Genomic DNA, 26485 nt, shown 5'->3' with positions numbered 1-26485 from the left:
TGCACAAAACCGGGCTGTAGGGGTGAAAAGAGCTGCTTAGCGAATGGCGGCGATATCACGTTTTATTTTCTCCGCTAACGCTCTCTTTTCATTTTTATGGTTTTCTGCATTTTCTGACGCGGGATGGAGGCCAACTTTCCCGATGAACTTCGGGCTAAACTTTCGTGCGAGAAATGCTCACTGTCTGCGGGTTGGAGCGGGAGGGGATGAAGGGCTCTTTTCCCGTTATTCTTTCTATCCCACCCGTTCCGGCTGTCTCGCTATTAGGCCAGCGCAGTGCCGCCACGGTTCACGATCGAGTATTAGAGAGAATGGAACAGTTTGTCCTTTGTGTGTGATGCAGCCTCGTGGACTCACCAGGGGAAAGGAGGATGCAGGCCAAAAAAAAAACAAAAAAAGCAACACTCCCACACTCGTCTAATCTTTCGCAAATTAACTCGCTCACCATTGGTGGCCACTGGGTGTAGGCGGCCGCCCGAGGTGCCCGAGGTCGTCATTATCTTCATCGCTCGAAATGAAGTGGCGTCCCCGGTGCGCTCGTTCCGTGGCGATATCGACGTTTCAGACCGGAAATCGGGGCTTGAGCGGAATGGGGCCGGGTCTGAGGGGGGGGCAATCTACAACTGCTGGCAAGCATTTGCATTTCATCGCAGATAAAGCTGCGATAAATGATAAAGTTTTGTAATTATATTAAACAAATTCAGCACGAAAACAAACCCGTCGATCGTCGGCTGGGGCACCCGGCAGCGCACCTTGGACGGTGCGAGAGCTGGTACGTTTTGGGACGTTTCTTCTTCTTACAGCCAGCCATCGCTGCAGGTACGGTAACGGTGGGCGATAGGGAAAAGTTTTCGTGCGAAATGTCACACACACACACACACGCGCGGGGTACACGCGCGCGGACGAGAGAACTGTGCATGTTCAGCACGACACCATCTTCCAAGGTGAAATGTAGCCAGAGGCTGGCACCGAGCCTGCATTTCGGGCGGTTTATTAAATTTTAAAGTGCTAGTTTCACCCACACTAGCCGGCAGTTTGGCTTGGGCTGCGCAAACCCAAACCCCGCAGGAAACCTCAAAAACCCTTTATTGAGTGGGATTGCTAACGAAGGGCAGGAGGTGGGACGGAAGTCGGCATACGAAACGGAAGGCGCTCGAATATTCATCCTTCTTCTCCTTCCCCCGACAAGCGGGGCGAAAAACTATTCAAAAAGGCCTCCCTGCCGTCCCCGCCCGCTGTACGAAGTTGACATTTGTCGTAACTTTACACCGTGGGTTTGTTTAATGAACTACTTTTGTCGGCCGGTTTCGTTTTCTTTTTTTTTCTGTGTGAAGTCGTGGCAGCCTCTGTTGCTGGCTCAAAGACAACTGAACGCTTCAAGACGCAGCCGACAGTACAGCATACAGGAAGTTGGGTTCGTGGGCGAGAGTGGGCGAAACTACAGCAAAGGAAATGATAAGAATTTCCGCGGCATACCAGCGACAGCCTGCTGACGCCTGTTGCGTTCCGGCTAGTGATTTCTTTCGGGTGGGGTGGGAGATGAGCGGAAGTGCGCAGGGCGGGGGCCATACTTTAGTGGGGCGGGGGAAACTTTAATAATGGTAAATTTATAATGCCGACTATCTTGCGCCGTGCAAGCTGGTCTGTGTGGCTGGTCTTCGTGGTCTTGGTGATGCTGGTGCTGTAGGCGCAAATGCTTCGGTTTTACGTTGTTGCATTATTATGTTCTATGAAGTGTTTCAAATGCTGCGCAAAGTAGCGAACATTGCGTGCTATTGTTGTTGCTATCTTGCTTTTAATTTAATTTGAAGGAAATGGCTGGCAAATTATTTTGGCTGAAAGTTGACTGTCCGGTATTCATGGTAAGCTATTTTCGTCCTAACGATGGCTTGATTGTGGTGCGGATTGCATACTTTAGGGCGATAAGGAACATGAAAAGAGCGAAACGCCTTAAGGTGTGCAATTTGCATTTGGGAATAGTATTATTGCACTTCAATTTTAAATGCTTTATTGCTTTAATGGAAAGAAAATCATTGCACAAATATCTCGTTTATCATTGCGGCTCGCACTCTCTCTCTCGCTCTACAGATTATGAATAATTTAATTTTAATACATTTGTAACAGCAATTCTCTTATCGCTGTGTCATTGTCAGCCAAAAACTGTCATCGCTGTTCGAAACAATGCCCATAATACCATTGATAGCTGCATTTACAAGAAATTACTACTCGATGGCGCCCGATGGAACGATAAACTTCACGAACCTCGCTACATGGTGTACCATCACAGACTGTACGCGCGCGCATGGCCCGATACCGGAAGCTAATGTATGCGACACCAGTGGATTAAGGCCCTTGGTGAAATGTGTCAGTCGCAGACACGGGCTGTAATAATTTATCAGCGAGTACGGCGGCGCACGTAACGGGCACCGCGCGATTCCACTGTCAATAAGCTGCCGACAGTATCGCTGCCAGCTAAAAGCAATCATTATCGACGCTCAATGCGATCTCACATACGGGTTCGTTGCTTGGCTGGGTACGGTTCCACCGTTCGAGAAGGGACGGGAACGGGCACTACTGGACCCATACGGTGGGGAAAGGATGGGAAGATTTTGAATGCAAACGGGCCGTGTTAATGAACATGACCCAGATAGAGCCGATGGAGCCTGCGCTGGGTCGGATCGGGTTTCCAATCGGAAATAGTTAGCTACCAAGCCTGCTCCAACCACCGATGGATAATAAGCAGTGCTGTCTGTTACCATTGCTTGTTACCTCTGCGTGTGAGAGGGAGGGAGAGCGAGAGAAAGAGAACACGAAAGCTTACGTCACTGTGCTGCCCTTACGGGCAACCAGTACTCCATGCAGCTCCCTCACGGAATCGGGAAGCCGGTGGTCAAAGGCCCGCCCGCCGATGTTTGCATAAAACATGCACCGGACCCGTTCGATGGATGCGCACGAGCCCGATGCAGAATGCATAAAAGTAATCTGCATAATGTAGCCCAGCGTGCGCGCGCGGAGCAAACGATTGAATGACCATCGAAGCACAAATTGTCGAGCCCCGTTTCGACGCAGAATCAAGCACCAAAGCACACGCTGGCGGCTATCGGATGGAAAAGGATTTTTGTTCGGTTTGTTTGGTTGGGGCCGTTTTTTTGCTCACTCCTCCTTATCCACCTGCACCGGACGGATCGATCCGTAACCGTAACCAACCTTGAAATGCTAAGTTCACAGTGCGAGGAAAATGCTGGCTAACGCGAGGGCAGTCCTTGAAAGGGATCACCACTAATCAATCGAATGGCAAGGCTAGTCGGCCGGTAGCCGTACTGAATCACACGGCTGCCGGTCCGATGACCGTTCGATTTCTATTTCAACCACCTAGTCGAGCCACTGCTTCACTGCCTCTCGCGTAAAGGCGACTTAACAGAAAGTTAAACCTTAAACCATGATCACAGCTCAGCAGCTACGTACAAGCTAGCGGACTTCCTGTTTGCCCAACCAGGTTCCTGTGTGCTTTCGTTTCCACAGCATTCAACAGCAGCAGCAGGACCAGGTCAGATGGGAAGGAGTCCGAAGATTCACGGTTCGCCAGCCGCCCACTAAATAAGTCGGACCGGACAAGATTTATATCAATCCCGGGCAGCGGTACTATCCTTCGCCAACTCCGCTCAGGCTCAGCCCCGTTCCCACGGTTGGGCTGCAGACCGTGCGATGTGTTGCGGCACCAACTACCACCGGCCAACCGGGCTGGGTGGAAAGAAAACTTGCCCACCGGGAGCCATAATTTCACTCCGGTTGTATAATTCACTGTGAAATGTTGATTTAATCATTTGCATAGGAATGCAACGCTTTCGGCGCGCAACGTTGGTTCGGTGGTTCACTTTTGCTTTGATTTCCGGCACGAATGGTCGAGCGTCTGGTGCGTCCGTGTCCATGTTCGTGTGAGTGTGCCGGAGTCGATCGGGCTGGTTCCGGCTCGGTGAGTTGTTAGTTAAGCTTGACGTGGCATTGGAGATGCACAGCATGGTTGTGATAAGTAGAATAACAATTTGGTTAGCCGTCAAATGCTTACGCTGCACGCTGTCAAGCGTACTGTTGGCGTATGCACATCTCAATTAGCTGTTGCCTCCCGATGGCGAGATGGACGTGAGCGAAGGACATTTCTAGCTTGGAAGCAGGCGAGCAATGATGCGTGTGTGGATGGATTAAATTGAGCAGGCATGTGGTGCCGCTTGCTAATATTGCTGCTGATGTAAGATAATTGGTACAATCCGCGTATTAAACGTAAAATCGCAAAAATCATCATGTAGTTTGCAGCAATTCAGGCGCATAATTAACCATTTCAAAGTCAATGCCTTCAAGGATAGCCATTTCAAGGATAAAAAATTGCATTGCAAATGTCATGACCATTATTGCTGATACTAAATGAAAGTGCGTCAGTATGTGATGGTCGCATCAATTGTTTGAGTCTCACCTCTGATCATCACAGTAGAGCTCGTGATGCTGACATTATTTTGTTTCAGTCGGAATTTGACATTATTATGTCAGTCATATTTTGCAGATCTGATCACAGTCACGATAAAGTTACCGACCAAGCATTTATGATACTGACGTTGACATTTTGCAGCACTGCAAGCAACTCGTTCGAGTGTTAGAATCCGCCTGAAGGTATGCAAATGAAAATGGTATGAACTATATTTTGTACCTATAACATATGTGTTGTACATCTCTAGGAGCTCATAAAGCAAAATAAATAGAGCAATAATGTTTTTAAGCATGCCAGCCAGTATAGCAGAACGCCAGAATGTATGCAATTTGATATCAAATTATTGCTTACTGCAATCATTTCATTGTATACCTGTCAGAACGTAATGCTTTGTAGAGCAATCAAACAACTTTTCGACTTGCTTAATTAATGTTTCATTTCAGAGAAATCAATCCAATCGGTCAATGGTTTCCTTTACAAAACGTTTTCGATTGTTGGCGAATAGATGATTCGCCGAAAGGGAACCTGTTAGATCAATCACAATTCGACCGCTAATTCCAAACCTTAACCACAACGCTCCCGTATAACAAACCCCCTCCAGTGCTGTGTTTAATCAATAGAGCTCCCTAGCCTTTGTCACTGCATGTAGGGGGGGGGGCGTGCTGCGTCATTGTTCAACAGGTAATTTACCCTGCTCTAGACCACCCCCGACCAGACCGGGCAAGAATGGTGACTGTGCAGTGTGCTACCAACTGCTAACGGTCGAGAGCAGGTTCGCCAAACAGCAGTTCCACTTTATCGAGATCCCCCAAAACGTCGTTCGTCCTCGTTCGTGGCTGCTCCGGATCAGGAGCGCACTCAGAATTCCCCGAAGCCAATCACGCATGAAGTTAATTTTGGGGCGGCAGAGAAAAGCTTCGAGTGTCTCCCAGCCCACTTGATGGCGCGTTGGTAGTGAAGTTTTCAAGATGCCACGTACCAGGGCCGCACTTGACAGTGCAGCCTTTCGCAAAAGCAAAAGCATCCCCCGTTCACATCCACCGGAGCGTAAACGGATCCCAGCTCGGCACTGGTTCTAGTTGGCAGCCTGTTGTGCGGGAGTTCGGGTTTTTCTTGTAATTCTTTTTTCTATTCTGCTGTATGTCTGTGTGTCTGTGTGTGTGTGTGTGTGTTCGGGTGTTCTAATTAACTAATAGGCACTTACCGTCCCGTGTGCTGGCGCACTGTGTGTCTCTGGCAGGCTGCTGAACCGTTGGTGCTAACTTTCCAAGAATGCCACTCGCCACAGCTTGAGTGACAGGGCGAGTGGGCGCTCGGGTGGTTTTTCTTTTCGCTCCTTGCACTCTTGTGTTTCTTCCTTTGCTTTCTCACTTTTTCTCTTCTCCGTTTACAATTACACTCATTCGTAGCACTTGATGGAAACTGCTCAGCACATTTTACCCACGGTGCGGTCCCGGACTCATCTTAACCTTGGCGGAAGAGAGCACACGATTGGACGAACCTTGCCCTCGAACAGAACAATCGATCAGGCCACTTCAAAGGATGGAGAGGAGGGAACAAAAAAAAACAGATTTCAATCATTAGATTTACGTAGGTTGTCACCATTCCAGCAATTCCTGCATCCACGACGAACGCTTTCGCCCCACTAGGAGGAAAGTTGCCAAATTTTAATACTCTCAAAACCACTGACCCCCCCTTGCCCAGCAAACTACACTGCCCAGTCAAAACAGGAAACGAAACAGATCGTTAAAATGATTGCTGTTTCCAGGGCACGGTACGGGCCAGTCCCCATCCCTTCGGGGTGTAAAACAATCGCTTCTTCCGAGCCGAATGTAAGCGGTAGAATGACAGTAGAATGTCAGTGGTTATCGGTGGTACATCTTACAATCCCGTCGGCCATCATCGTCCGATGTTTTTATGGCGCCCATTAAAACCAGCCACTGCTAAGCTGGGATTGTGCGCAACCGAAACCGACCGATTCGAAATGGATCATATTTTGCGCCCTTTCTCGGGAAACACACTTTGACCGGGCGACACTTTTAAGGCGACGGGTTTGGCGGGCAGAGTGTGTGGCGAAAGCAGTGGCCGTGTTGTGTGAGTGGCTGCTTGCTTTTTACTGCCGTCCGGTTTTTGTTTTTTTTTTGCTTTTGCTGTTCCGCTGGTGGCGACACATTTAATGCTGACAAAATGGGAAGCGACAGAATTCGAAAGGATGGTCCATGGTCGATTGTAACAAGGCGCTAGGAGGCCGGTTCTGCTCTCCGAATGCATTCCACGCGCTGCTGCATCAACGCCACCGCCAACATCATCATCAACTGCTTCCAGTCTGGGCCTCCAGGCAACTCCAACAAAACTCCTCCAAAGCATTTTTGTATTTTTTTTTTGTTTTTTAGCATTTTTCTTGTGTTTTACGCCATCCTCAAACGACGGAGCTCTTCCTATTTCCGATTTGGGGTGTTTTGTGCTTGTGTGCGGGTCTTCATTTCCACCCAGAGCGTGCTCCTTGCGCTTCCCAACCCAGTGGGACCCGATGGGACCGAACTATCTTTCGCACCAAGAAAAGCGGCCCTTTACTTAAAAGCAACGGCCTTTTCACTCCGCTCAGCCTCGTCGTATCGTTTGGCAGCCGCTTAAAAACACTCAGCCCCTGCTTTCCCGCAAGCCCGTAGGATCAAGTTTTCGACGCCTCTTAATCTATTTCCCACCGCTTTTTGTTGCTGTTGTTGTGTGTTGTCTTCCCACAGACGCGCCCGGCACCGTTTTCGGACAGCCGTTCGTTACAAGGCGCGCCAGAGAAACGGCATTCGTTTTGTGTTTGTGAGTGTGTTTTTGCCCCTTTTCTCTTTGTTGGAATTTTGTTTTGATTCAGATGGCTGCTCGCTGTGTGCTGGTGTCGGTCGTACCCTTCGCTCAAAGCACTGCTCTGTGACGGTCCGGGCTTAGCTCTTCATTCTCCGGTTGTCTCGGCCTCATTTTGTGGCCATCGTAGTCTTTTACCCCGTTTTTTCTCCCCTTTCCAGAGCTTCGTGAAAAACATCCGGCCAATCCAGTGGTGGCGCAATGGGGGGGGGGGGGGGGGGGATGGAACAAAAGTGGGGCGGGTCCGACGGGGAAACAAATTCACATATTTATTATGCTTCATTTCGTACCCCACTTTCCGAATGCTGTCCCCTCTACCACCCCCGCCACCCAAATGTGCACGTACGGTGGGGTTAGGAAATTGGACAAACTTTGCCCAATATTCTCCGAAAGCCCGTGTTATACACCCACACACATACACACACATTCTTGCTCATCTAAGTTGGTGTTGATGTTTGCGAATGTCCTTTAGGTCTGGTTTTGCTTCGTGTGTGGTTGGGGGTGAGTTTGGCGACAGCGTGAGTGCGTCCCGTGCTTATCGGTTTCCAATAAAGTACAGTACGTAACGGCACGGAACTGCGGGAACAGTGTGCCGACCAGCTGGAAAAGTCCTACGAGCGAGTGAGCCCTCCCCCCACCCTCTAACCAACAGGGAGAAGACAATAACGAGACCTAAATCGGGTAAAGGCGCACGAAACTGCCTTCCCCCCCAAAAAAAAAAAACTTCCGTATCCCTTGGCGACGTTTGAGTTGGCGCCTACTCAATGTCTTGAGAAAGTTAGTTGGAGTTGGATGTCCTTCTTTTTCTTTCCTTTTCACTCACACCAACTCCCTTCTCTCGAATATTGACCAGCAAATTCGGTGTTTCGGGAGGGGGAATTTGGGTGCGTTTATTTTTTGGTTCTGTCCTAAATGGGAATTGTTCAACTTTCCCCGTTCGCTTCCCATACGGAACGCACGCAATCGTACAGCCAATTGGGGACGACAAAGCGATTGGGGAGCGCGTTACATTCGTTGTTTTTCCCTTCCCCGGTTCGCGCTAGGAAACAATAACGGCCACACAGCCACACAATACGCAAACACAAACTCGGGCTCGGGAGAAAAAGGATAACACAACGTCCATCTACCCACACACAACAAACTCCCACACACACACACACAGACACACACATACACGGACTGACACACAGCAGTTCCAGCGTTGAAGGAAACTCACTCACTTTGCACCCGTAATAGCGATTGTCCTTTCCGACGGACACACAATTTTCCAGCACACACTCACACCAGCGTGGAGCGCCGCCTTGGCCTCCTTTTCACCGGTCGCCACACTATTCCGGAACCGACCTGTGCGCCGTTGGTGGTGGTGACCTGCCGACACCGGAAAACCCCCCCCTTACAGCAGCAGCGACACAGGCTCTGTTCCGCTGCTCTGCTTTGCTCTGCTTTGACAGCTTGTCGCGGGGTTTCACTACAGTGTAGCACTGTTACTGTACCGACACGCTTGGCGACACGCTTTCCGGCTGCCAGATCGAACCGACCGTACGAACAGAGACCGCTTAACTGAGAATCGGGCTGCCGACCACGCTCCATTTTAAGGCGACGAGCGCGGCCACACGCTACGCTTGGCTCGTGCTGTTTCTTTTTTTACCCCACACTGGCTGTATGTGTTCGTGTGGCAGCAGCTCCACTTTCACACCAACACACAGCCACCGTCATCTCACTTTTACTGTTCAGGTGTGCACTTACCCTACAGCTCGCATGCCGTTTGCAGTCAACAAAGGACACAAGCCGTACGGTATGGTTGTGTGCGTGAGCGGGAGCTAACCACAAAACTCACCACACACCATTCTAGTCGTCGTTGTCGTCGGCTGTCAAGTTGGCCATGTGTCAAGCGAGCGAGCGTTGCGAGCGATGTTGGTGGTGGTGAGTTTGCGCACTAGCGCCGTCGAGCCGAAAATAAATAAATGCCATTTTTCGGCCACCGCTCGTATTTGCCGTTTCGTGCTGGTCTTTGAATTCAGCACGAGGACATCTACCCTGCCCTTCCGCTTGCCATCCCAAATCCAACCACGCATCCGTGTGTTTTGACATTTTGGCGTTGCTTTGCGGAGTCGGACGCTAGCGCGATACACACACACACGCAGCACATGCCCATACACAGCGATACAGTGTAACGCAAGCAGGAAGGGAAAGATCCGTCCCCCTCGATTCCGTTTTGGAGCTTGTGTTTTGATTCCTCGCTTTCGTTCGGTTGCACGTTTGGCTGGTTTCGTTGTGTTGGTTCGTGTTTTTTTCTTCTTTTGCTTCTTTTGCTTTGTATTTCCTGACCAAAACAACCCAAAACCGCAGAAGCGATGGAGGCGCCTTGTGGTTTGTGTGACGGAACGGTTATACGGGTGTGCCGCGTGTGTGCGTGTGTGTGTGTTTCGCTGGAGTCCGTGCAGCCCCGTTTGGTATGGCCGAGTGCAATGGGAAGCAGTTTGTTTTGCTCCGTCTGCGTTGCTGCTGGTATGATGGGAATGGTGGGAGAGGTGTTTTGCATTAATTTTAATAATGCCGTAAGGCGTGCACGTTTTTGCCTCGAAAGCACGAAGTTGGGGAAAAAGATTTAAACACATCGATCGAGATAGAAGAGCGATTACTTTTTTGTATTAACATCGAACAAAAATGTATCTATTATTAAAAAGCATCATATTTTGAACGTTCACTTCATCGAAGGTAATTAAACAAAAAAGATTCATTTTGTGTAATAATTCTGCACATAAAATACAGCACTTAAGCTTCAAGCTTGTGCAAACTTCGAAACCCATACCACTCATCCTCGGGCAACTTGTTGCGGAAGCGGGAGCGTTTGCAACAGTGAAGAGTAATCGTGACAAGAGCAAACCACATGTTGCTTCTAATCAGCAGGGCCTCAGATGACTTGAATTTACTCCCCGAAGCCTTTCGCTGGGCAAATAATCAATCTCATCGCCGCACGCCTGCTATGCAAATAGTGAGCCGGTATGCAGTGTTTATGTTGCTTCAGAATTGCCGTACCACTGTGAAGATACACATACTCGAAGGAAGTATTATTGTTCCAATGTAGAATGCAGAAAGGATAGTTTTGGTGAAACAAAATCATTTACAGCGTCTGTTTGTATTGGACAGAATCGTTTAAGCTTCACTACAGTATTAAACTGCATACCCTGTGCTCCAGTGCTCTTCATTGAATTGGGCTCAAAGTGTAACCAAACAGTCCGGCTCCCGTTTCATACAGTGATTGAAAACAGAAGCCATCGCTTGACGAAACATGCGAAACATCCGACGCTACAGTTCCGGCTCCATGCGAATCCGTGCCAAAGCTCTGACCTTCTCCCCCCACTTGACGACATCTTGATCTTTGTGCAAGTAAATTAATTGAAAGACATACGAAACCGCTCCTCCGGCTCGGGCAGTGCTTCTATCACCGGGCAACGATAAGAAGTTAAGTCCGTACTTTCCGTTTCACAGTTGACAGCTGACTTCTACCTCGGTGTCGTCGGTACGATGATGACCATCATCATCATCATCGTCGTCGTTGTCGTCGTCGTCGTCGTCGTCGAAATGCGATCCGTGCCCGGAGTTTGACTTGTCGGGGTCGTTCCTTTGAAAAGCAATTTACAATTTGTTGGCAAATGTTTGCCTTCCGATGTGCGGAACCGATGTCTGCCGGAGTTGTGTAACAACGGTGGAGCGTCCTTTTGGGGACAGCCAAAGTGTTGTATTCATCGGACCCGGCTGGGATGGGGGTTGGGTGAGAGATCAGAGAACACTGCACTGATCCGTTGCCGTTGTAATCCTCGTTTCTCGAGCGGTGGCGTTAATGGCTTGTCGCTCGGGTTTGCAGCGGCAGTGGCACCCCTCCCCCCCCCCCCGGATTGTAACGCAAACGCTTCGAGGGTGAGGTTAAATGGATGAGTAAGTAAGTGCGAAATGAGCTTCCCGACCCTCCCTCCTGTTGACGGTGAATAAATCTTGCTCGTCTCATTTACACAAACCTTGCCCTAATCTATAACTGCTACATTTTCGCACACTGCTCGTGATAAGCTCTGGCCTTTCTACTCTCTTGAAGGTTATGGGTCAACGGTTATTACCGTGCCGCACACACACAGAGTGGCAACAAACGGAGGAAATACAAAATTCGAAGCAAAAAAAAAAGGGAAACAGTAAGCCGAAATAAAGATTGAAATTGGCGAGGATTACCGTGGTAACCCTTTTTCCTTGGGACGCCGATGTCCCAGCTCACGTTTGATCCCTTACTGGGGCGAAGGATGGGCGCTGTGATGTGCGGAACGTGCGGTTTGGTCCAGCAGCTGGTACCGATGGTTCGCCGAGCACCGTTCGTCCATAATCAAAAGCCGTAGATAATGATCCGGAAACCACAGCGAAAAAAAGGGATTCGCAAGAATGTGAACGGTTGCTGCGGTTGGGTGCGGATGTGGTTTGGGAATAGAAGTAAGAGCAGACGCACGCACATCACAAGCGGGACTGCAATTTAAAAATCTGATAATGGGCAATGTTTCGGCATAGTTTATGGGGGAGGTGTGGAGCAAGGCGCATGGGACGCGTGCAATCGGTAAGGATAAGGTCCTTTGATTTTTGGTATTTGCGGGTTTAAACTGTCGAATTATTATCGAACGAAGTGGTGGTAGTTGTATAGGGTTCGATGGACGAAAGGTACGCTATTACGCTGATGCGGTGGTGATTGTAAAAAGAGGATTTATTAACAAATTATTGACATTAACGAGTATTGCTGGATACGATTGACTACAACAGTAAGCTAAAATCTCAAAGTTTCACTGTGTCCCTTTTTTCATACGATGCAACCGAAAAATAGAAAACTTTGCGAAGCGAATTGCATAACGTTGGGCGTTCGAATACTCACAATTGCATACATCGAGGCGCAATATGCAATTTTACTGCACAGCACTTTCCAATTGGGTCTCATCAAACGCTCGTTTCTCATTGGTAATCCACACCATGCAGAAGGTGTCCGTTTCCCTTCATCCCCCCCCCTCCCAATACAACACTCGTAAGCTACTAATCAATAGCGCGCAATGCTGGTGGACGGTGGACGGGTAAAGGGAGCACCAAAAAACCATTCCGTCACTCAAAACTCCCAGCTGCTCAGCCACTTGAGCGAGGCCAGCGTCGAGTTGGGTTCGTGGCTGAAGGGACCGCTCATGCCGTAGGCGAGGGGCGAGAACAGCGCGAAGCTGTACACCAGCCCCGCCATCGCCGTGCCCAGGCAGGCGTGACGCAACCAGCCCGGCAATCGGCCCGTAATGTAATCGAGCATTACACCTGTAACGAAAGGACAATTTTTGTGGTTAATTTAGTGGTGCGTGGAGTGAAGGGGAGAAGAGGGGGGGGGGGGGGTGTGAGGAGAGAGTGGGGCTACTATAAACAACTTTCAACGTGGGGGTGGGCGTTTTAGGAGTTTCATTGCGTCCAAAGTTGCCGTGTGGTTGCGTAAACTATTCACTAAATTCAAATATGGTTTCCGTTGCTTTTTTGTTTTAATTTCCTCCCATTGGTGGTTGTGATTCAACCTTTTTTTTATTTTTTAGATTGACAAATATCATCGAAAAGGTTCACAATGGAATACGTGTGGCAGGGAAGGAAGCAAAGGGAGCGAGAGAAGTTCGGAATGCAAAACCGCGAAAGCCCCTCGTCCCAATCGAAGCGTGCCTCCGTTTTCGATAAATCTGACCCGCTGCGCTGCGATGCGGTTTCCCGATCCTGTGTTGGTGTTTGGTGTTCAAAATTAATGACCGCTGAAATTGGAGCGTACGCAATCACAACCTTCCCACTTGCCCCTCCCTTTCAGTAGTACGTGTTGGAGTAATGGACAGTTTCGGCATGACGATGAAAAGCTCTCACTGCACCCACCGGGAACGATGGTGGATGGGACTGTTCAAGAAGGGTTCGGGAAACGGGTACAAAGTGAGAGCACTTGAAGGGACTAAATAGAACATCGCAAATCATTCTGTTTACAAAACAATCAATATGAAACATTTGTAGCAAAATGGTGGCAACGTTTTTTTTTATAATTTAATGTGTGACATTGGTAACGTACTGTATCTTCCATGGCTTCAAAAAAGCGCCTAAAAGTATGCAATTTTCAGAGCAAAATCATTCCATTGCGATTTATTAAACTCAAAAAAGGCTTTTTTGTCTCACGCTCGATACAACTCAACACCACATTAAGTGTTGCAGCACCATTCGAGTACGGCGTGCCTTCCAACATCTTGCATAAATAGTTTATTAAACAGATCGATTTCCATCCATGCAATTAATTGTTGCCCAGCAATCGGGAAACATCAACCTCCCGCTTGATACCGTTCGCATGCCGCCACAACCCAACCACCCAATAAAGCCCAATTTACTCACAGCAACTCCTCACTCCTCACCAACCCCAAAAACCAGAACCCCCGTCCATCACACGTGTAGTGGCCGTGTGCTGAAAGGATTGTGTTTTAATTTTTCATGCTCACCAACACACACACGCACACACACGCACGTGCGGGCTGGCCGGAAAAGTGACCAACTGACACCGAATGGCCAGCTCACGGTCACCACCCAGCCGACCAGCATATTTGCAAATATTGTGGCAATAAAGTGGTGCCGGCGTGTGTACGCGGATGCCAGTTTTGGGTGTTTGGCTCCTCACTCCGCTCCTCCTGCTGCTGTGTTCCTATCAAGTTTGGTGGTGCGTTGTTTATTACGAAAATTTGAACAAATAAACGAAAATCGCCCACCACCTCACCTCACGCTCGCCGTCCCTGGCCTGTGTTTAATAGATCGATTCCGTCACTGTTTGGGCATTTTCGGCTGTTTGGGGAAGGTTAAGAGGTGACGCGAACCATGGTCATTAGAGTTAATTTCAAACACGCAGCCCAAACGGTGCGGCACACGTGGCCCATTAGCGCGCGCGTGTGTGAGTGTAATGTGGGAAGGAAAGTGGGCGAACGTGTGTTAAAATAGGATTTATTCTTGGTACGGTTTCAAACGGTTTGATTTTGTTAAGCGGTTTGTTCCACGGAATGTCTATATTTGAAGAGAGAGAGAGAGAGGAAAACTCCCCAACAAGCAGGGAAAGGAAATTAATGTTTCCATTTCGCTCTTGCCACATCCACTGTGAATGTCATAAAATGAGATTTTAATAATAATTCATGGCTTCACCGATCAGAGATTTCATTCGGAAGCGCCGATTTCTGCTTCACGCCATTGACAAGCACCGGCAAATTAAACGTAACATCCTCGCTCGCTTCACGTCTCCCATCCCGCTTGGGAAGCCCCTTGGGAAGTGCCGCAAAACTTCAAAGCCCGCGCACAATGCGCAGGAAAAATAACAGTTGCGCTCCGCTTTTTTCCGCCTCCAGTTCTATGAAGCGCCTGTCCGGCCTGTCGTCTGCTAAACGCGTGGCGCGTGGAAATGCCCGCCGAGCCACCCCAGCCACCACAAAGCGAAAAGCATCCGAATCAGAAGCCCGGCAGGAAGCAGAGCCATCACCAACCTGTGTGTGTGTGGGCCAAGCGTCGATCAAATTGATACTGACTGCGTCCGTTATGGGGTGAAGGAAGGAGACGGTTTGTTCCAAAGAAGAGATTTCCTTTCACACGAACAATATCCCCAAGAAATTGGGTGGGGGGGGGGGGGGAATGGGCAAATGAAAAGAAAACCTGCAACACGCGTTCGGATAAGGTTTCCCGCTATCGGTCGTGCTGCCCCATTCGAAGCAGGGCAAAGCGAACACAAACGAACAGAAAGAAATCATCAGCAGCGGCCGTCCGGTACTCTGGGTCCTGCCCTCCACGTCTCTTCCCCGGCTGTCTTCTGTGCGTCAAATTTTGAATCAGCTTTATTACAATCGTCGTCCCCATTCCACACTTTTGGCCACAAGTTACCTTAAACTTGCGAGTGAGTGGGCTCGTTCCGTTTTTTTTTTCTTTTCGTTTTGTTTTGCTTCCTTCGTTCCTTTCATTCCGCCGTGCTGGTTCGAACTCAGTTCCCATGGTTGGGCTGGGAAGTCGTTCGGGCAAATCGCCACCGGTTACCTCACTCTCCCCCTCCCCGTGTTAGGGGGCAAGTTCCTATTTTTCACCACCCAGTGGTTCGATTGTTACGAAATTGGATTTTTCCTGCCCGGCGCGACCCTCTTGCATGTCCGTGTGCTTCGCAGGGGCACATGGAGCGCCACAGTGGGATGCGTTTCTGTGGACCCGCGCCAGCGGCCTGCTAATGCACGAATGTCCACTTCCTCTCCCCCCCCCCTCCGCCCTCCAACACAAGGAGCGCTTCACCTTTCCGCGCTATTGTGCGAAGTTGTTGGAGCAAGTAATTTTGGAGTAATTTAACATTTTCCCTCCCCTCCGGTCCATGATGCTGCGGTGCGGGTGAGGTGGAGCGAAAGGTGAACTTTCTTGTGCTCTGACTGACTGTCGGGAGGGGGGGGTGTGTGTGTGTGGAAGGTGGATTCAGAAACTCTGGCACCTACATGTAGCACTGTAGCGCCGGGCAGGGCGCGTAGCAACGCATACAAATTGAATTTGGAGCGGCTTCGCCAATGGCACCGTCCGGCTCGTTTCGGTACGGTAAGTTTTCCTATTCCGGTGAGAAATCATGATGCTAAGGATGGTCAATTCGGAGCGAGTGATTGATTTTTTTCTTCTTCTTCTTTTTGTTTGATACACCTACACAAGGGTAACACAGGATGGGGGAAGACAGTCGGTGTAACAAGTTTCGACCCGATGTAAAATTAACATGCAGTTTCCCGGGTCGGACGGTGTGCGGGGAAAGTTTATCTACCAAATTCCGTATCGACGCTCAGAGATTCTAGGGAGGGTGGAGGGAGAAGAACTGAGGCAAAAACAACACACGGGCGTATTTGTGTTTGGATAGTAAAGTCAACAAAAGCCCCTTCCAGTGGGTGAAGGTTTGTACATTAATGAGAAGGAAAGGCAAATTATTTTTAGAGTTTGATGTTTTTTTTCTCTTGTGTTTGATTCCCTCGATTCATGGCTGGAAAGGCTATGATTGAAGTTAGCCGCTAACCGCCTGCCAGTAGGCAATCGGCACTGCAAAAACAGATTTAAACAGCAAATCGTAGTAGGCGGCTACGACCCTTTACTGCAAATAGGAAAGTTTTGCTCCCAAATTACTTCATTACAGCAAACAAATTATCTAGTTTATCTTGCCGTGCATAATGCATCATTGCTCATGTGCTCATCGGCACACGGGTGAGTCAAACGGTTTAATTGATTTCACTAACACGGGGTTGTTAGGCGGCCAAAAGGGAACAGTTAAACCGCGGTAAGCGTTGGGCGTCTTTGCACAATAAATTTTATTGTCAGCCCCAGTGTTCCCTCTCTTCATTGCCACTCTCTGTGTGTGTGTGTGTGTGTGTGTGTGTGTGTGTGGTGTTTGTGGCTTTGTGTAATGAGTTTTCCCCTTCCCCCACCCCCACCTCGTGCGCACTTGATTATCACGGACAATTGGTGAACGGTATCATCTTCCACTAAGTGGCGGCCGGTAAGCACAGCCAGAAGGGTTGAAAAACTAATTTCGTTATGAAATTGAATTTCTACGCTTCGCTTGGTGCACCGACACGTTGGGACCAATTGCAGCCATAAACTGGGGTAAAAATCAAGCTCCAGCATTCGTGGAACGCTGGCCCTTCAAATTTGGCACGAACCTGGAGGGGGTTCGGGCTGAAAGCGTTCAACTGAAGAGCTCATTAAAATCATCTCCTTGTGAAAGGATAATCACTTGTTCTGTCTCACACACCCACGCGGACCCACATAAACCCTTGTGATGATGATTACAGATCTATCGGTGTGTGCCGGCAGTTCGAACTTTGGTCATCGAGTTCTCCCCCCCCCCCCTCTCCAGCGCAGTGGTGCGTGAAAATATGAATTTTTAAAATTAATGAGTTTAAAAATCTGTGCAAAAACACGAAAACGAACGAGAAAGAAAAATAAAGCACAGTCCTCATAGGTGAATGTGGGTTGCGCTTTTGTGCGAGTGTTTTCCCCGATCCCGATGTGCTTTCAATCAATTTAAGTGGATTCCAACAGCGCCATTCACCGGACTGTGCATTCATCTACGGCCATCGGACCTGCCTGCCACTCCCGCCAAACCATTTCGGCCGGCGGCATCGCACGGCATCTTGCGGCATACACTTTTGCCATACATTTTTACATGTATGGAAATGGCGCACCAAACCAGTGGCAAAGCTGGATCCACAGTCCGGGGAAAAAGGGCTTTCAAATGGAAAAGTCATTCCAGCGGCAGCAAAAAACGACAGGCCACTTACAGAGTCCATTTTGGGGGGAGGGTGCCGGAAAACTCGATTCCAAACACGTCCGTCAATCAGGGCGGACCGTCCCGGGGGCTAGTGAAATGAGCTGCCTCGTTAAAAACACATCCATCGTGCCCGAAACCATCGGGTCCGAACAAAGCAGCGCTGACGAGAGCCTTCCCATGTGCGGGATTTTTGAAGTCCCCTTTACAGCTGTCTTGCTCGTAATTTCTCGTACGAACCTTCTCTATGGGATCGCAGTATGTTTGGCTTTTTTCGCTCCACCTTGTCCCACCCGTTGTGCCGCGGGGGGGGGGGGGGGAAGTTTGTCAATTAAATTACATTAAATAATCCTTTTCGGCTGCCGGCACCGAGTTGACACGGAGCTGGCCGGCGGGGCATAGGCTTCCGCTACGCAATCGCACCAATTTGTTGCTGGTTCACGTTTAGGTGACGAGGTGATTAGAATATTCATTTGTTTTCGAAGAATGAATGCTACACTTTTTGTCCCACTTTTCATTCCCTTGTTCTTTTTGAGCCGTAGTGCCGCTTTTCGAAATTATGGCCGCCAAATGATTAATGAGCTAGAAGGTGACGCTGCGTTTGAGTGTGACGGAGCCTTGGGGGGGAGTACTTACCGGCGAGCATGGAGTTGAAGACCAGTGCCGGGAAGTAGTGATGAAAGTAGAGGACGCGACCCATCGCGTAGAAGGGAAGGTAGTGGATCAACCAGCCGCCAAACAGCCATACGGCAGCGCGCAGTAATTTCCATTTGGTAGCTGAAACAGGGAAAAGGTCTTTTAGTTATTGAATTTATTAGCAATAAACGTGGTGTTATGGTTTTTGGGGTATGCCATCTATCTAAAGAGGATTTTTATTTGAAGCCAGAAAACGCCTGAAGGTATGCAAAGTGAAGGGTGTGATTATTATTTTTTAATTAATTTTGCTTTTCGCTGTATTCTTGTGATCGTATCGTTGTACATCCTGCTATTCATTGCAAACGACTATTAGTCAATGTACATGAATGTACGTAACAGCTATACTTTCGTTGCTTGAAACAAAGAAAACCATAGTTTGCATACCTTTAGGCGTTTCGCCTTCAAATCACAACGTAACCAGAAGCCGTTCAGGGAAACTTTAAACTGCGCGCCCTTCTTCTAGTTACTTACAGCCGATATCATAGCCGCTCAAACATAATTCAAATTCTATAAAAAAAAAGTATTTTAAACATAAAAGGGCAACGTTATGCAACAGCCCAAACGGCAGCTTAATTAGTACCGTCCAAACTGTGTAACACACTACCACCAAACGCCAAGCCATTGTAAGCTGAGAAGCTGTTTGATTAAACCAAAATAGCCAAGAAACGAAACCCATCCACCCCCACCCCCCTGCTTAATGGAACGGTATTTAGCAGCAATTTCAAGTCCCGGTGTCTTTTTGCCCGGTGCTCAAATTCGGGCCGGACTAATTTGTCAGCTTTCTACTTGCACAAGCGCCGAACGGGACCGAAAGTGTCGCCTGTTGGGCAAAAAGGACACGACGCCGTATGCCCATCCCTCCCGGGTCGCACTCGGGCTACACCGGCTGGGTCACCAATTTACGCTTCGGCGGATATTACCTTGTCACCTTCCCACGCCCCACAAAAATGGGAAGACAATTAAAAGTTACGGCGCAGCATATTTCGCGTAACGCTACACCGTGGCGCTGCCGTTTCGAGCGGTTACTTTCCGGGCTTGTTGGTTAGTAAAATAGTCACACACACACACACACATAGAGACAAAAATCCGTCTACTTACCGTCCGCTGCCGGTGGGGCTGGGCACGTCCGGGCCGTGTCCGGTGGGCTGGCGGCCGAGTTGCGTTGATATCTGATAATCTCCACGCCGAAGATGATTAAAAAGAGTGCTAAAAATACCAAATTGCTCCACCAGATGATTGGGTTGCCCAATAAATACACGCGATGGTCGGAACCGGAGAAGAACTGACCCTGTGGAGGAGAGAAGGGGAAGGGTGGGGAGGTAAATTTGGAGAACGAAACTCAGCAGCAACGACAGGAGAGAAAAAAAGGTATGTTGTAAAACATTCGGTAGCAACTTTTCCCCGCGCACTAAACCAGGCCGCCCGTGGAGAGAATTTGAATTTATTTCAAGTGGAACGATAAAGTCCCCGACCGAGAAGTGCGACCAAATGAAGGCAAGTAACAACAAACAGGAAAAAGAGGAGAGAGAGAGAGAGAGCGAAAAAAAAAACAACATCCCGCTTTCACTTTCGTGCGTGCTTTTAGTCATTACGTCGCGAAGTTTTGCGTGGACGCGATGCGGTGCCGGCGGTGCGTCGTAAAAGTGCGAACTGAGATGAAGGGAAAGCAGCGAGTAGGCCCCGGCACAAATCCCACCGATAGAAATGCGCAAAGCTGGGCTGGAGTGGTTTTTACTGGTGATAAACTTTCGGCCTTTAAACGCCATTCAATGGGGCGAAAAATTGTGTCCATCCGCGGACAAAGTTCGCGGGTAAAGCAACAAACACACCGCACCAGCTGACGCGTGTGGAGCGATAACGGGCCAGGGCGAACCTTGACCACCGTGTGGGATCAGGTTTTTATGGGGGAGTTTACAAGTATTAGTAGAGCGCAGAGCGCCAGAAGAAGTGGGCGAAGGTATGTACTTCAAGTAACTGAAATGAAGGTTGCTTATGTATTGAGGATGTGAGAATTTATTCTACATAATAAGAAAAAGAAATTAACAACATTAGTTGTGAAAATAAACTCTATCTTGATAATAAAATAGAGTCCAATAAATTAAGAAATATTACAAAAAAATTTGATGACATTTGTATTAACATGATGAAAATCACAAAAAATCTTCATAAACGTCGCAAGATGCCCTTATAAACATGTAAACTATGAATAAACTGCTTTTGATGTACGACTTGCATACTTTCAGGCGGATAATGCTAAAACACTCGGGTTGGCGGGATAAAACGCCTAAATGTATGCCTAAAAACCAGCAGAACAGATTACATTACTAGCAATTAGCTAATCTTCTCTACTGTATATTAGTATTTTTTCCAAACATTTAATAATAAATATAACTGCTCAGTGCAAAGGAAGAAATGACGCAGCAATTAAAATTTGCAAAGAAGATATCTCACAGCTGTAAATTAACGCTTTCCAAGTAAGCAAATAGCGTACCCGAACGAATACTCATATCAAGGGGCCCGAGAACGGTTGCAGTGGGATACTTAATTTTCCACCCGAACCGACATTACACCTACCCTATAAGCCGTGCTCTATCCACACCCGCTTGCGTACGCATCGCATTCCGATCCATCGAACGGCCCCACGCTTTCCACCTTCCACCTGCAGCGCCTTCTTGCTCAAGAATTGGGAAGAAAGCGTCAGCCCCATATGTACGCACGCGAAAGGACTCGGAGCTCAAGAACACTTAATTACTTCTCGTACGTCCGTTTGGCCTCGACCTTTCCTGGTGGTGCAGGTGCTGTGGTAACGTCTTAATTGCTCAATGACGTGCTTAAACGGGGGGCATGGGAAGGTTCAGCAGGGCATAGTGAGCACACTAGCGCACGCATCCTTCTCGCACTCCGGGACGCACAAAATCTTTACACTTCCGACAAATGCCGAGCCGATGCTGGTGGGGACGACGCTGGAGACAGTCGCTACGACTCGTTAGGACAACTCGATTATGTAGGTGCGATTGTTGTTGCGAACCGGCTTTAATGAGGATAAGCATCCGACCCAGAGCCTTTCGTGAAACAGGGATGTTTTAAGTAAGAAAAGCACATCTTACCGCAAGCCAGCTCTAATTATGATGCTACCCCCGTTTAGCGTGTAGAGTTTAAGATTGTTTCCGTTCACATGGTATCGTTAGCTAGTCATAAATTTCGTTTACAATCCTTAATGATTTGCCTTACCTCTTAAGGAATGGTTTATCAATCGGCTTCATAATCCCTTTTGCGTGGCAATAAAAGGGGTTATTCACATTGGGATAGTTGGAGCTAAAATGTGCCTTATGATGTCAACAAAACTGATCCCTAATGACCCATGCAATAATGATCAGCAAGCAGACACAATGCTCACTGCCGTCTGCAGTTGGCTTTTTGTCTTAAATGCACCTTCTAGATTTTGATTACCAAGACTTCGAAATCGATATTACCAAAACGCCCAGCCACCACAAGACGGTTACTCACCCGATAGTTGATGGGCCATTGCCACGGTCGGCTGGTGACTTCACCCTCTTTTGGCTTCAGCCCGGCGTTGCCTTGCAGCATGACGGCGTGCGACTCGAAGAAGCGACTAATGAAGCCGGGCGCATAAACCTGAAAGTTAACGCTCGGTACTGTGGAGGGGGGGGGGGAGGGGAAGAGGAAAGCAATTCGAAACGGAGGGTAAGCAGAAGTTAATAAAATTTGTCACCCAACAAGGCGCCTGCGAGGGAGCGGAAAGGAGAGATGCGTTACGCGTTACGGTAGTTACATTTGTCAAACTGATTGTCCTCCACGTTCCATTGGGCGGCTTTGTCGCGAATGTTCGGATTGCAGGTCACCTCCTGCTGCTCGAAGCCCCACTTGGGCAGCTGCTTGTTGGTGGTGGTGAGCACGCAGCGTTCAATGTAGTGGTAGAAGGTGAGCCGGCTCGTAACGGTTTCGACCACCTGGCCCGCCTTGCCACCGACGATCTGCACCATCCACACGTCGTTCGTGTCTCCTTGGCCCTCCTGAGGGGGGGGGGGAGAAATGATGTTTTAGTTACAATTGTTTTGCAGCAATTAAAATTAAAATAAAATTAACAAAGTTAAAGCACCAAAAAGAATTTCAAATTTGACACGCTCAGCGAAATCGGTCTCACTGTGCGGCTTTAGCACGGTTTCAAACCACTCCCCTATGCGACACTAGCGCCATCTATACAACTTTTCCGTTTCATCGAATCTACTCTATGAGCTTTCATTGCTTCAAATTCGCAAAACTGACGTGTTTTTTTTTGTTTTGGGGGTTTCTAATATTTCCTACACTCCTACAGCCCGCAAATGCCCGTTTGGGAAAACTTAAAACAAAAAAGCAACCCCAACTCACCTCCCCGTAGCACGTAACTTGCAGATGCTTCTTCGTCACCGGGCCCTGCTCACGGTGCGAGTGCAGATTGCGCCGCGTCTGCACATGCTCGAGGCGCACCAAATCGCCGTGCCTGATCAGCGTCACGTTCTCGACCGACTGCTTGTCGTACGGCTTGATCAGCCACCGGTTGTTGTCGTCCTTGTGGCTGTACGTCGTGACCTGCTGCTGGCGGGCCCCGAACCCCTTCGGGTACAGGTGATTGTGGGAGTGCAGGTAGCCGCCGCCCGTCTTGTGGTTTTTCAGCGTCACGACCGCACCGTAGGCCACCTGCCGCGGCATCGACACGTTGTACAGCGAGTTGCCGACCAGGTTGGACTGAAAGCCGGAGCTGTAGAACCCGTCGCCGCTGCCGCTGCGGTTCAGCACGGCCAGATGGATGTAGAAGAAGCTGGCGTACAGCAGGACGGGCAGCAAGATGAGTGTAACGGCACGGGCCGCCAGCTGCCGGACGGTGTGCGCGATGGGCAGCGAAAGGTCACCGAGCACGTCCCACAGATCGCTGGCCGTGTGCAGGCCGACGAGCAGCACCACGAACAGGCCGACAAACTTCACACTAATGGTGCTGGCCAGCATCGCGCCGGTGAACGCGAGCCACACCCACCAGGCGCGGGTGAAGCTGGCCGCCTCGCGGGTCAGCCGCGACACGCGCGCCATCCCCATGACGGAGGCGGTCATGAAGAAGATCAGCGGCGGGTCGAGCAGGATGTAGCGGTTCAGGATGAGCATGCCGATGTCGAACAGGATGTAGGCGGCCGCAAACGTGGACGCGGTCAGCGAGCCCGTCATGTCCCAGACGGTGTGGAATGACATCGGCACGATTGCTGCCCCGAGCGCCGTACAGAACTGCAAGGACAGGGTTTAGAGGCTTTAGAGGCAATGTTCGTTAGATGGTTCGAGTGTGACACTTACGATACGCATTCCTTCGTAGTGGGTACCGTTGTACTTATCGCCGGGCTTATCGAACGGGTAGGTGCCATCGTACCCGGTAAGGTAGCCGGAAAGACCGATCAGCATCTTGCCGAGCGGCGGATGCACGTCGAAGAAGAACGTCCGGTTAATGTACCAGCTGCCCATCTTGCCGAAATGTGTCTCATCCCAGCACACGTGGTCCGGCACGGTGACGTTGTAGAAGCGCGTGCCGATAGTCAGCAGCAGAATCACCCCGAAGAGCAGCCACCACCAGCTTCTGTGGAGAGGTATCAGTAAGGTGTAACGTTACCGTGCAATTCGATTTAAACACGATTCGGACTGCAATTCCAATAGATGGAAGGTCATTTCATTGCAATGATCAACAAAAATGCCATTTATAAGTTTCCCTCCACAGTGTGTTTGCATTAGGCGCGCGACATTTCGCTTCCACCCCAAACCTCAAAACCGGTCTTTCTCGAAAAACGCTCATCGTGGCACGCTAACCTTCACGCGCTTAAGCCGCACAATGGCTCATCAGCGCGGCCTACTGTGTGCGTCGATTGCAGCGCACGAGCAACGAAACCATCTTTCACCGCAACTCTTGCGCAATGCTCCCCGAGATGCTTCCAGCTGCTGGGAGGGGACGCCATGAGCCTCCTCGCTGTAACACAGCACGGGTCGCCATGTTTAATGGCCACGTATTTGATAGTTCAACCCCCAACACAGCATCCCAGCATCCATCGCACACTTACTTTGGTTCACTTTTGTCACTTGGCTCATCTGCCTTGCTCTTCCTACTGCTCGTTTTCGACACATTTTCAGCTGCTTGTTCCGAACCGGATCGATCTTTTTCGTCTGCTGCCACCGTCGTCACCATGATGCGTACTGGCGTACTCTCTTTAAGATGAGCGCGCTTCCTGTTTAGTAAGCGATGCAAATGAAAGAACAAACAAAGACACACACACACACACACACACACACTTTCCCACTCCTATTCGAGTGCGAAGACAGTAGAAATTTCGTAGATTTCTTTCCCGCTGCGGGACAGGAAAAAAGCTTCCCACAATCAAAACAAACAGCTTTGACAGCTCTTACGCGGCAGTGTCTGCGGAGAGCCAAGGGGAAAGCCGCAGAAGAGCTTTGGACGCGTGCGATCTAGTGAGAGATCGAAATGAAACTGAAAGTGCGAGGCGCATACCGCTGGAACCGATGGTTTGCCGATCGTTTGAGCACAATGGTCGCTCCACAGGTATTGTTTTGGACGTTTTAAAATATAATTTTATTTTATTTTATTTTATTTCAATTAAATTTATTTAAAAATTATGTAATAAAACAGTGTAAACAACCTTATAATTCAGTTTACATTAACTTACAAAAACACATACAATTTTCAACAATAATAGTATGTGAACGGTTTCAGCTTTAACTAAGGGTTCGTGTCTTGAATTTTGCAGCACCCGCAGCATTGAAGTCACCGATGCTCTTTTCCACAATTGCGAACAATGCATGCGCACTGAACATGTTTATTGAAGCTGTGGAACGGTAAAGAGGGAGTGATTTTGAGTTTCGCAACAACACATAGCGTTTTCATCGCAGTTTTGGTGGCTTTTTTCTGCTGTTTTGTAAAAAATATGTTTTTTTTAAATATTTTTGTAATTTTAAAACTTAAACAGAATAGTATTTGACAGTAATAGGAAACATGTTGATGGAAATATTACTATCAGAACTAAGTCCATAAATATATTTATCATTATATACATTTCAGAAAAAATATACATAATACATTCTTACTTACTTTCATACATACTTACGTTAATACTCTATGGAAGTTCAATAGTAGAAAATATGTATACATGAAACGTGCTGAACAAAACACACAAACTGAAACTCCAAGCATTCTTCACGGCGGGCCCAGCTGAACTGGGCAACAGTTCGTAGCAACGAATCGATTTTACACGTTACCATGGCAACGGTCATACCGGCCACAGCTGTTTGCGGACCCCGCCGTTTCCATCGAAGGAACCATCCGCCGGCAAACAAGCCCGTTCAGTTCCACTCGTTCGTTCGTACGCGACACACTCAGCCACTGGAAATGTCCACCCGGGTAAGTTCGATTTCGGCCAACGTCGCCGACATACTCATCAAGAAGCTACGCGACAAGCGGGCCCAGGCGCGTGAGCTGCGCATACCGCCCCCGACACCAACGAAACAACCGTCCGTGCGGTTTTCGCCCGAGCTGTCCGTGGAGCTGCGGCCCGGCAACGAAACGCTGGAAGCAATGAAGCGGAAGCTCGGCGTTATCGACACCTGCTTTCCGGCCTACCACCAGCCACCGGTCGATGTGCAGGACGGCGAGGACGCTGTCGAGTATCCGGACACCTACCGGACGCTCTCGTCGAAGGAGAAGCTGGTGCTGCTGTTTGCGGAAAACTTTCGCCAGCAGTACAGGGAAAAGTTCCCCAACCGGCAGCCGTTGGTGCTGGCCCCACCGAACGAGTGCGGGGTGCAGAAGTTCGTGTGCACCACGCTGCGATCGTCCGTGCTGCTGTTTCCGGATCTGATCGGGTCCTGGCAGGAGATTGCTGCGTTTGTGGCGGACTACATCGTGTACGAGCCGCTGGTGGATCAAGTGAACATGGTAAGTGTTACCGTGGCAACTAGCAAGGGGGGTTCTTTCCCATACGACATTAGTGAAAATGGGTTTCGTCCGTCTTTCTCCAGTTTATCATTTCTCATCACGGGGCTGTGTATAACATACAAAAACGGAGGGAAAAAAATAACCA

The 26485-nt window shown here is 49.1% G+C and overlaps 3 protein-coding genes across 7 annotated transcripts in view; 1 reads left to right on the top strand and 2 right to left on the bottom strand.

The window, feature by feature from the left end:
• The window catches only part of LOC121587945, a 73790-nt gene extending 64854 nt beyond the window's left edge, over nt 1-8936 (bottom strand). For 2 of the 5 annotated variants that reach the window (XM_041905320.1, XM_041905325.1), the window contains exons 1-2: nt 8833-8936; nt 5685-6013 (exon numbers count right to left, since the gene is read on the bottom strand). The gene's annotated coding sequence lies outside the window, so the exon portion shown is untranslated. Of the gene's footprint in view, nt 1-5684; nt 6014-8555 lie in introns of all 5 variants that reach the window. The other 3 variants (XM_041905324.1, XM_041905323.1, XM_041905326.1) reach the window with 3 other exon arrangements.
• A 3123-nt stretch (nt 8937-12059) lies between these two features.
• Nucleotides 12060-24891, bottom strand: LOC121589826 (protein O-mannosyl-transferase 2). The gene is made up of 8 exons (XM_041909005.1): nt 24455-24891; nt 23703-23979; nt 22752-23636; nt 22156-22396; nt 21870-22018; nt 19461-19650; nt 18303-18443; nt 12060-12664 (listed from the first exon to the last, which is right to left on the bottom strand). The coding sequence occupies exons 1-8, from the start codon at nt 24577-24579 to the stop codon at nt 12471-12473; spliced, it is 2202 nt and encodes a 733-aa protein (XP_041764939.1). The 5' UTR covers nt 24580-24891; the 3' UTR covers nt 12060-12470.
• Nucleotides 24892-25731: 840 nt separating this feature from the next.
• LOC121588867 (coiled-coil domain-containing protein lobo) overlaps nt 25732-26485 on the top strand; it is a 164585-nt gene continuing 163831 nt past the window's right edge. Inside the window, exon 1 of the mRNA XM_041907301.1 lies at nt 25732-26340. Within this exon, the coding sequence (XP_041763235.1) occupies nt 25795-26340 (546 nt within the window). The 5' untranslated portion in view covers nt 25732-25794. The remainder of the gene's footprint in view (nt 26341-26485) is intronic.

The sequence above is a fragment of the Anopheles merus genome, chromosome 2R (genome assembly GCF_017562075.2).
Source record: "Anopheles merus strain MAF chromosome 2R, AmerM5.1, whole genome shotgun sequence".
In the NCBI taxonomy this organism is placed as follows: domain Eukaryota; kingdom Metazoa; phylum Arthropoda; class Insecta; order Diptera; family Culicidae; genus Anopheles; species Anopheles merus.
The sequence above is the reverse complement of the archived record's forward strand: the minus strand, read 5'-3'. Positions and strand labels throughout refer to the sequence as shown.